Consider the following 10,606-nt stretch of genomic DNA (forward strand, 5'->3'; position numbering starts at 1 on the left):
ATAAAGCGCTTGAAGTTAGAACGCCTGCTTTTTGAAGTGCATTTACAAATAATGTTTTGATTAAGAATTTTTGTTTCTGCGATTTTATGCCTATTTATGTGGGAACTAAACCCATGAAACCAGACAGCTTTTATTTCAATCATGGCATAATTTGACAACACACACTGGTAAGTTGGTAAGAAACTCATATGAATTGAAGGCGGATTTGTTTTAGAGAAGGGAACACGTCTTTAACTTTCCACGGCGGGGGTCCCAGTCTGTTGCATTGTGCGCAGTAATTGTTTAAAGACATGGCATATTTCATTACTGTAATCAGCATCAACCCTGGGACCTGCTGCACTGGATTACGTGCAGTTGTGAGAAACTCTGAACTTAATGGGCCTTCGACCACCCAAACAGTGCCGCAATTTCACCCCTGTAAAACAAGTGAGTAAAACAAATATATATATATATTTTATATAATACTCATGTGAATATCAAATATCACCTGAGTTTTTTTTTTTTTTTCATTTTACACCTGAGTCAAATAGCCTACATGTAAAGTGTCGTCAAAAAGTTTTTTTGTGGTAGCCATTCAAAATAATGAACGAAAAGTTTAGGCCTCAACGAAATTAATTCACTTGTTCACCGGTGCTAAATAAATTACTCCTTACAAATTTCATATTTATAAAAAATTACTCATAAAATTCTGGGATAGATTTAAAAATTGTGTTAAATCTAAAATATGTTAAGTTTTGTTATTTAGAAATCATTACTCAGTGTGCTTTAAAAATTGTGATTGGATTACCTTATTTTCTTTGCCTTTCACTTGAATGAATTGTATTGCCTTTTTCACTTTCATTTGAAGCCACTTAAACTTTTAGAAACCTTTAACACTATTTGTGTTTTTCATTTTCAGTTAAGCCTAATGTAAAAAGTTAAATAGAGGCGCACATTTTTTTTACCACCACAAGCGTATTACAGGCATATCACACTCAGTATTTCATATTTCAAGAAATGTTTCCAGTTAGACAATTTTGAGAATGTTATCTGCAATTATAAAATAACCAATTGACAGAAAACATTTATTACAGATGAATTTCAGGGCACTTGCATTCTTTTTTTACCTTGAAATTAATTGAAATTCAAAAGAATGCCTAATAAGGAAAACTCAGTAGATCTGCTTTGATGACACATTATGCATAGCTTACGCATACCTTAGGACCACATTGTTATTTTAAAACTGTACAGGCTGGTACCTTAGAATTAGTATTCAATTTTTTGTAGTCTTAATGTGCACGCACAACTTATTTGCAAAGCGTAACGGGGGATAAGGCTGTTAAAACATTCTCAGCAGCGTAACAGCATCACTAAATGCGAACTTATGCATTTATTTATTTTTGTGCATTTTCACATCTAAGATGTATACAAAGAATGGTTTATAGAGTGTTTTGCCTTGTTTGTTTTGGGCTATGGTGCTATCAGTCTAAGAGGTATAGGCAACAATTTGACAGCATGTAAACATTTCGATTTGCGTTGTACAGCTCTATGGAGTATACGTTATTTTTGTCATCTTAACCCACAAGCAATAATTTTACTTTCACTTATTTCGTAAACAAAAAGAGACTGCGTTTTTGCTTCGCCATCACGCTATTCTAACAAACAACATACATATCTCGAAAGTAAAGAAAGACGATCTACTCACTGGATTTGACATTTAAAATATCCAGACAACCACTTGTTGAACCAGTAGGCTTGCTCATGTTGAAGACCTCTGCTCCAAGAAAACTGCGTTGAAAAGTTACACCTTTCAGGCCCAGGGGAGTCTTAACACGTTTGACTTGGTTTAAAAAAAATTACAAGCACAAAATTAACATCCGGTTTGCGGTGGACAACTGGTCCTCTGCTTTCTGTTGGGAGTTTTCTTTGATTGTGTCCAAGTCGCTCCTCTTGTTTTTCAGCAAATAGAATCCAGATTTCCTTTGACTGTTGACTGATGCGATGGATGCAGCCTGCACAGACAATATATGCCCAAACCGGTCCCTGGTCTCTCAGCGCCACGGAAACTTGGTGCAACTAATGGAAAAACCAGCACTGTAAAAAAGTACAACATGAGCTGGGAAATGTGTCTCAGCCCGGAGCCTTGGTGAGTGACTTTGTGATGTGTACCGTCAGATTAAAGGTTTGGTAATATGTATGAGATGTATTAGAGTAGGAGGGCGGGAGAGAGGGAGGGAGGGTGGGAGGAGAGCCCAACTTCCTTTGACCACTTAGCTTTTCCCTGCCTTCTGCTTCAACTCCTGCTCGCGCATGACGTCACGGGGACGGATGAAGTGATATTCCATACACACTGAGTCAGACACTGTCAGAGGCTACTGGTGCGCTCTATAGGAATTGATTAGGATCAGAAAGGCTGTTTAAATGACCGAAGCAAACGTTTGCCACTGAGTAGGAACACATTTCCATCCTCGGAGAGTTCAGTGACCTGACTGCTCCCAGACCGTAGTAAACAGTTTAAAGCATTCTATTTAAATAACCCTTAGAAACATGATCACTTTTTCTTTTTGCAACGAACTTACTTTCTGTCGCACTTCCCGGATCCTTCCTTCTCGCGCGTGCACCTGTTGCTTTGACTGCAGGAAAGAGATCGAGCCCAAAGTGTTTCACATCGCTCTCTCATCTTGCCAGGTTTTCACGCACGGCTTGAAAATTAGAGGATTTTTTGTAAGTGTATGTTTGTTGCATTTTAAGAGTGAATCAACGGGTAAATGTGGCCTATGTTATGTAGGCTACTATATAATAAATGTTGCTGGTTTGTGTTAAATGTGTATTTAACACTGTAATTTGTTCGCCTGCACGTTTTCCCCCTACTTTTTCGTAGATCACATCTAAATCATCCTTTGTTATATTTATAGATCTATACTTAAAACCTTTATTTAGGTTTTAGATAGGCAACATTTTCTTTCTTTGTATAGCCTAGTATGTAACATAAAACTTTCAAATTACAAGTTTTTTTTTTTTTCGAGATTTTTTTTTTAATGAAAATTAATTGTATCTTTTGCACTGCTCATAATTTAAACAAACCTCTTGAATGCAACGTCTCTTTGTCGTGTGGTCGCGAAGTTAATTCTTTGAGTTAATTTTTATTTATGAGACCCAGTCTAAACATGTAGCCATAAATAAACAGTTCTACACTCTTAAAAATAACGGTGCTTCAAAAGGTTCTTCAAGCGATGCCATAGAAGAACCATTTTTGGTTCCACAAAGAACCATTCAGTCAAAGGTTCTTTAAAGAACCATCTCTTTCTTACCTTTTTATAATCTGAAGAACCTTCTTTCGCCACAAAGAACCTTTTGTGAAACAGAAAGGTTCTTCAGATGTTAAAGGTTCTTTATGGAACCATTTAGACAAAAAGGTTCTTCTATGGCATCGTGAAGCACCTTTATTTTTAAGAGTGTATAATGATTTTACGTCTATATATTTAGATTTACCTATACTCTAATGAGCTCTAGCCTATATGAAAAAGATTATTATTATTATTACTTTTTTTTGGTACTAGCCTTAAATGCTGAATACATTTCACCGCAGACTCGGTTAAATTGCTTATAAGTGGAAACAAAACGGGAAATCGCTGTAAAATCAAGTGCGCGCTGTGTTTCAGAGGGGACACATGCGTGCGAGTTTCCCTCGTGGACTGGGAGAATCACAACTGTACCTCTTTGAGAGTGTGCGCAATGACATCTTGACCTTAACAGCGTGCCGTGTTGTGGCCGCCGCCAGTAGACACCCATATTTTAGGTTTAATTATGAACATTCCCACGGTAGCTCGGGGCCATATGGGAGCCCTAAATCTCGGTCTAAACGTGGCGAACGGGGGCGTATCTAATCGCAATTAGTGATTGTCATGTCCTCCTTTAAACGGTGTTCTCAGTGCACTGAAAAGAAATTAGGATTTTTGACAGGTGAATGACTGCACATTCAAATGTGCGTTTTTCAGGACCTTATGAGCCAGACTGAGAAAAACAGTGTCAAAGTAAGACCCATATCTCTGTGGACATCACTAGCAAACTCTAGGCCGTGAGTGATTAAATCAAAATGATTAATGAAATGAAGCCTATATGATATGTTAAGAGCATCATGTTCATTTTAAAAATGCATGCATATGATTGTGGACAAATCAGACTTTTTCTGTCCCATCTCTCTTTTTCTTTCTCATTTCCCACTTTCGCTATCTGTGTGTTTATATGTGTGTGTGTGTGTGTGTGTGTGTGTGTGTGTTGGGGTGGTCTGCTCGTAGTAATCTGCTTAACTCGCCCTAATCCTGTCATTCATAGATAGTCTTTACACAAACATAACCAACATCATGGTTGCCCCGGCTGCTTGCTTTCACTTTTTGTGCTTGTGACTCTCCTCTCAATAACAGTCAATGAAAATCTCTGACAAAGAACCATCTGATTGTGTATCTAGTTGTTGGCTTGACAGAATCAGTATGCAACTGCTTACTTAGCCCTTAAAGTGGAGAGGGACAGCAACACCATCTCTTATCCTTAACCACTCCTGTAACAGCATGTTGGAGATGTTGCAAAAGACTTTTCTGTGTTGGCACTTTGTTCTGAGATGAGCACATGTATGAGGCAGAATCAAATCAGAAAAAAAGTTGCGGATTGCCGATGACACTTTCAGTGCACTTCTGTTCCTGACTTATAGAGAAAGAAACTACTATCAAATGAGGACGGGAACTTGTAATATATTTAAAAAAATGGAAGAAATAAATTGACATTAGATATAAAAAAACCTCCTGAGTACCCTCTTAGCAAAAAGGCAAATCTGATCAAACCATATATTACTTAATTAAAAACTGAAAATTAATTACTAAATTAAGGAATTAAAAACTGACCTCTTATTATTGGGCCACTAAGAAAAAAAAAGCAGTTTTATTTAATTATTTTAACTGAGGTATATACAAAACATGTTTTCTTAAACCACGTCCTATATGTGTATGGTGTATAGAATATTTGTTTCTGATAGAAATATGTCTGTTAAACTGTTTTGTATTTACATGTAAAATCTTTTTTTTTTTTTATTGAATACTCAAAAAAAGTTCTCACTAAATAGAAAGGGATTTTTTTGTATTATTCTGTTTTAGATATTATCTGCCATTCAGATTGTTGCCTATTTGACACGATTTAAAAAAACTAAAAATATATATATATAATAACATTAGCAATTTCATAACTATCATTGAAAATTCTTATGCAATAATGTTTGTACAGAGAAATTAGGACGGGATAGTCCATATAGTATTTTAAGGGAAATTATATTTTAATAAATATAAATATCTATCTTCCCATAGCAAGTATGATGTATGAATAATCATCATCTTAATCATTTTCTTATTCTTTCAGTTACTGTAAAATGAACCCCATATTTCACCCTTTGATAAACCTTTTGGATTCACATACACAGATGTTTTAATATTAAAGAGACCTGACATCAAATTTAATTATATACATACAAACACACATTCCATGTGTTAGCAATTACCATATTCATTTCATCTCGCACCTTACATGAGGTTAGAATGTCACACAAACGTTTCTGCACACACCTGTAGTATTTTCCCATTATGCTGCCTACATTTCCAAAATATAATAATAGTAATAAAAGCCGAACACAACCTCGCCCTGTCTAACTGGCAGGTCGATGGACGCTTTCTGACAAATCTATTTGGGGCAAATTGTCAGTGAGAAACTTCCGCCTGAGCTGGCCTGGACAAAACTGGCTGTTGGACGGACTAAATCCTACTGCAGGAGGGTCGGGACAATAGGCTCTGAATGTGTTGATGTGCTGGCAGTGGCTTGGGCCTGACAATGGCCGGATTAATTGGTCCCTTGGCTGACTGATTTGAGATGGCTTCACTTGGGTCCTCTCCATGGGGAGCCCCATTGTCGTTCTCCTGATTCCCACTTTTCACAAACTCCAAACAAAAGTCAATTTCTTTCTCAAGGGGGTTTGGGAGAAGAGGAGAAATATCGAGACCTCATGGTTCGGCTTCGTGAGAGGTGACTTTAAAAGAGAGCTCCTTTCTCCCCTCATCGTCTAAGTTTTTAAATGGATGACTTAACTCATTCCGTTTCCCTTTCTGCCTGCCCTCCCTCTCTTTAAGGCCCAGAGCTCCTCCTGAGACTTAGAGGTGTTATCGTCAGCGGGACAGGAGAGAGGCACCTGTTGCGAGTGCTGGCAGGCCGGGCCGAGGAGCTCGCTCTCATTAATATTAAAACGTCAGAGATGCCATCATGTTGCTGCGCTGAAATCGGTCTGATGTTGTCCCCCCCGACCCGGCTCCCTGGGGACCGACTCTCCGCTTCCACAGTCACTCATGAAGGGCACCCCCTCTACCCTCTCTCGCTGCCTGTCTCTTTTTTCTGTCCTCTCATTATCATTCTGCTTTTTTGAAAGGCCTCGTTAACAAATTATGACAGCTGGCTAAAGAGGCTTTAGCCATTCACACCATTTCGGCAAACAGTTTAGGGGCACGAAATGACAAACTTTATTCTGCTGTGACATCAACTTTCTTTTAATTGTTTGCACTCTCTTATTTGTCTCTTCAGGTGACGGTTCATCAATGGCATATTCCACAGAAATAATTTGCTGCCAAAGCCCATCACATAATTTGATGGCTTTTATATGATATGATTTATTTTATATTTTTTACTTTTCTTTATATATTGATTTAGCTTTTTGTTGTCATATTTGCAGTAACACTGAAAGATTTGGATAATTTTTGACTAGTTACGCTTGTATGTTCTGTGTCCTGAATTCATTTTAATTAAAAAATGTAATACATTCAATTCTATAATATATTATTAATATATTACGGTAAATAATATATTTTTAAATTGATAAAATAATCCTCTCTCTCTCTCTCTCAATCACACACACACACACACACACACACACACACACACACACATATAAAAAAGTCTAAATTGATAAAATAATCCTCTCTCTCTCTCTCTCAATCACACACACACACACACACACACACACACACACACACACACACACACACACACACACACACACACACACACACACACACACACACACACACACACACACACACACACACACACACACACACACACACACACACACACACACACACACACACACACACACACACACACACACACACACACACACACACACACACACACACACACATATATAAAAGTCACTTTTAATTTTGTAGTGATTTGTACAATACAGATTGTGTCAAAGCAGCCTGGTAACACTACAATAAGATCCCTTTAGTTAATGCATTAACTAATGCAACTATCAATTAGCAATACATTTGTTATATTTACTATTCATATTTGTTAACATTAAATAAAAATACAGCTGTTCATTGTTAGTTCAGCTCCATTAAATAATATGAACAAATGCAGCTTTTTAATAAAAACATTTGATTTTAATAATTAGTAAATCTTGTAATTAACTTTTAGAAATGTGTTTTATTGTTAGAGTATGTTAACTAATGTAGTTAACCAATGCTGACAAATAGAACCTTATTGGTGTTACCAAAATCAAGTAAAAAGTATAATTTTTCTACTAACCATTAAGTATGTAAAGATGTCCAGCAACAATTATTTAATATAAAAAACAAATACAAGAAAAATATTTCATAGACTTTGATCATTTAATACATTTGTCAAGCTCACCTGTGCACCTTTTGTATTATTTTGACATGCATGCAATACAGTGTTTAGCTACTGATAAAATATAGAGAAGAAAAATAATAATTCAAATGAAAATTGAGTTACAAAACTTATGTATTTATTTATCTATCTATTTTTAACTTTTAACTTGTCAAAAAATCATTATTAGCTATTATAATCCTCTTGTCTTGTGAATTTCATTGTGAAATACATTTTACAGACGTTAACAACTAATTCAGTTTAAAAAAAAAATTGGAATAGCTTATTATTGTTATTTTATTTATTTTACACTAGCGAAGCTTGGTCTTTGGGCCACCCAATGACAGTAAAGGTCAGAGAGAGCTGAAATAGCTGATGTTTTGATGCTGAAGCTGGCCTCAGTGACTGTGGGAAGATCACACCCCGCTCATTACATGAGGAGGCTTGGATTTTGGGATCAGACAGAGGGTGTAGAGGGAGGGGAGGTGAGACGACATCGGAGCTGGGGCAGGGTGTTTTTAGGTGTAACTGATGGATTCATTGTTTTCCCAAAGAGTGATTTGTGGTGTTGTTTCAGTTCATTCTCTATGATTAGCTTTATCTTCATTAAGCTCTATATTAGTGTGTTACGTTTACGTGAATGGCATCCGTCGCCACGACTATCTCCGTTGTAGGTGGCCTAATTGAAAGAGATAATAAGTACGTCAAACTTCGAATTTCTCGTCTTCCTAGTGAGAAACGCTAATCATACAGTTGCCAGACAGACCAGAAAGGTTTTTCCCCCAAACTCGAACTTTCTCAAAAGGTTCGAACACAAATGGTACACAGAAGACTGGCCCTTGCCCCACACTCCTTAGACCCCAAACTATCATTCATAACCTTTCTGCTTCGCTCCGAAAAGGAAAAGAGGAGAGGAGAGAGGGAGGGGAGAGGAGGACTGTGGGGAGGACCATGAACGCTTATTTAAAAAGACTTCCTTTATTGGACCATGTGCAGGCAGTTCACTCACAAAGGCCTTAAATAGGATATTTTCTGTTCCCTATAGTTGCTTTCCCTTTTAAGTGCCGAGGCAAAAAAAGTAAGTTTACAGCTCCTCTCACAATGAAGCTCTTCACTCCCAGGATGCTGAGACCCGGGCTGACCTGGGAAAGTTAATTAGGAGGCCAACAATGAGCGAGCCCGAGCAAAATACCTCGCCTCTCCTCCAGCCAAAGATGTCATCCATTAATTAGGCAAATCTTTAAGGTGGGCTTATTGAATTTACAGAAAGGCCGCAGTTTGGGCGGGCCACGTTTTTTGATCAGGCCCTCGCCCCAAACAATGCCTTCTCCTGGTTAAGGAAAAAGGGAGGGGATTGGTGGAAGCAGAGGAGGACGAGAAAGAGAAGGAGGGGAAAAAAGGAGAGGGAGAGAAAGAAACGTATGGCTTGCAGAGGCTCAATGGGAGTAAGGACAGGGAGATTCACAGGGGATTGGGGGGCATGCTTCAGCGATGATGTCATGCAAAGGCAACCTGGGGGCTTGGGAAGAGTGGGAAGGAGTGCGTTGGGGGGGGGGCCACTCAAAGTTAACATGGCTGCATCTGGGCCAAAGCCTTCTCTCTAAAGGAGCAAAATGCATACATACCCCTGCTGATCAGAGCCGGTTTTCACCTGGCATCTGCGCTCCACCGTGGCCGGATTTGCCTCAATGCGTTACCGTGATCAATTCATGAGCGGTATTGGCCTTATATTTGTGTATTGTTATAATCCAGAATGACTGTTGGCTCGGCAGTCAATCATATTTGAATAATTTCATCTATATGGCTCTAACAAAGGCTTCTGCACTGGTATGGTTGCTCTGTTTACACAATTATTTGTGACAATTGTCATGAAAAAAAAACCAAGTTGAATATGTATTAAATATGAACAGAGACAGACTTGTTTCCATTTGTCAAATATGTTTTCAGCAAATATTTTCAGTTGAAATAATTGCATATTACTCCTGATGCTTTTTTTATTTTTACAGAAAAAGGCTAAAAATGCTACAGTAAAAACTGAGCTTAATATATACGGTGTAAATGGATTAACATTGCATTATATGTAATTACACTGTAAGATATTGTGAAATGTATGTTTTTTGCAAGTAAAAACTATAAAAAATTGGTGTAAACAATAAATTGAATTTGAATGAGTATATATTTGCAGTAAAACGATATCTACGCGACACATCATATAAATAATTGGTAACACTTTAGGGACCAATTCTCACTATTAACTAATTGCTTATTAGCATGCCTATTATTAACATATTGGCTGTTTATTAGTACTTATAAAGCACATATTCTGCATGACCATATTCGACATCCCTAATCCTACCAACTATACCTTACTAACTATTAATAAGCAGCAAATTAGAGTTTATTGAGGCAAAAGTTATAGTTAATGCCAAGAATTGGAGCTTAAAATAAAGCATGACAAAATCATTTAGTTTGCTCTCATTGTCAAACACATAATATGTGTGTTTTGTGTTACATTTTATATTATTTAGTTAATGTTTATTTGATTATTTTAGTGTCATGTGTTACACCATCTATATACCATCTGTATTGGCCAGATTCATCACATGGCTTTCTGTTTTACCACCTCTATTATCCTGTTGGTTATAAGTACATTTTAAGGTTAAAGCAAATTTTTGTAGTTCAGTTGCCTTGGTATATTAACATTACATAATTTAATGAAATATAAGGTTATAAGATGTAGTAAATGCATCAATATGCCATTCCATTATATGCAAAATATACATTTTAACTGAATTTCTGGCAACCACAGCTGCCAATTTTACTGTACTGACATGCAGAAAATAATTTCTGTTGCAGAATTAGATAACAGTTGTCTAACAGTCTTTAAATTGTAAGTCAAGTCTTTGAGTGAAGGCTGAAAGTGTAT

The 10,606-nt window shown here is 37.1% G+C and overlaps 2 protein-coding genes across 3 annotated transcripts in view; one reads left to right on the forward strand and one right to left on the reverse strand.

Annotated features, from left to right (window-relative positions):
- The window catches only part of LOC107679496 (nuclear receptor subfamily 2 group E member 1), a 7,293-nt gene extending 5,288 nt beyond the window's left edge, over positions 1-2,005 (reverse strand). The window contains exon 1 of the mRNA XM_016475057.1: positions 1,685-2,005. Coding sequence (XP_016330543.1) covers positions 1,685-1,742 — 58 coding nt within the window. The 5' untranslated portion in view covers positions 1,743-2,005. The remainder of the gene's footprint in view (positions 1-1,684) is intronic.
- The window catches only part of LOC107679498 (sorting nexin-3-like), a 34,882-nt gene extending 27,674 nt beyond the window's left edge, over positions 1-7,208 (forward strand). Inside the window, exon 5 of one of the 2 annotated variants that reach the window (XM_016475062.1) lies at positions 7,169-7,208. The gene's annotated coding sequence lies outside the window, so the exon portion shown is untranslated. Of the gene's footprint in view, positions 1-6,916; positions 6,950-7,168 lie in introns of those variants that run through there. The other variant, XM_016475061.1, reaches the window with a different exon arrangement.
- The last annotated feature ends 3,398 nt before the right edge of the window (positions 7,209-10,606 follow it).

Source organism: Sinocyclocheilus anshuiensis, unplaced genomic scaffold (assembly GCF_001515605.1).
Source record: "Sinocyclocheilus anshuiensis isolate Anshui unplaced genomic scaffold, SAMN03320099.WGS_v1.1 scaffold212, whole genome shotgun sequence".
Taxonomy (NCBI): Eukaryota; Metazoa; Chordata; class Actinopteri; order Cypriniformes; family Cyprinidae; genus Sinocyclocheilus; species Sinocyclocheilus anshuiensis.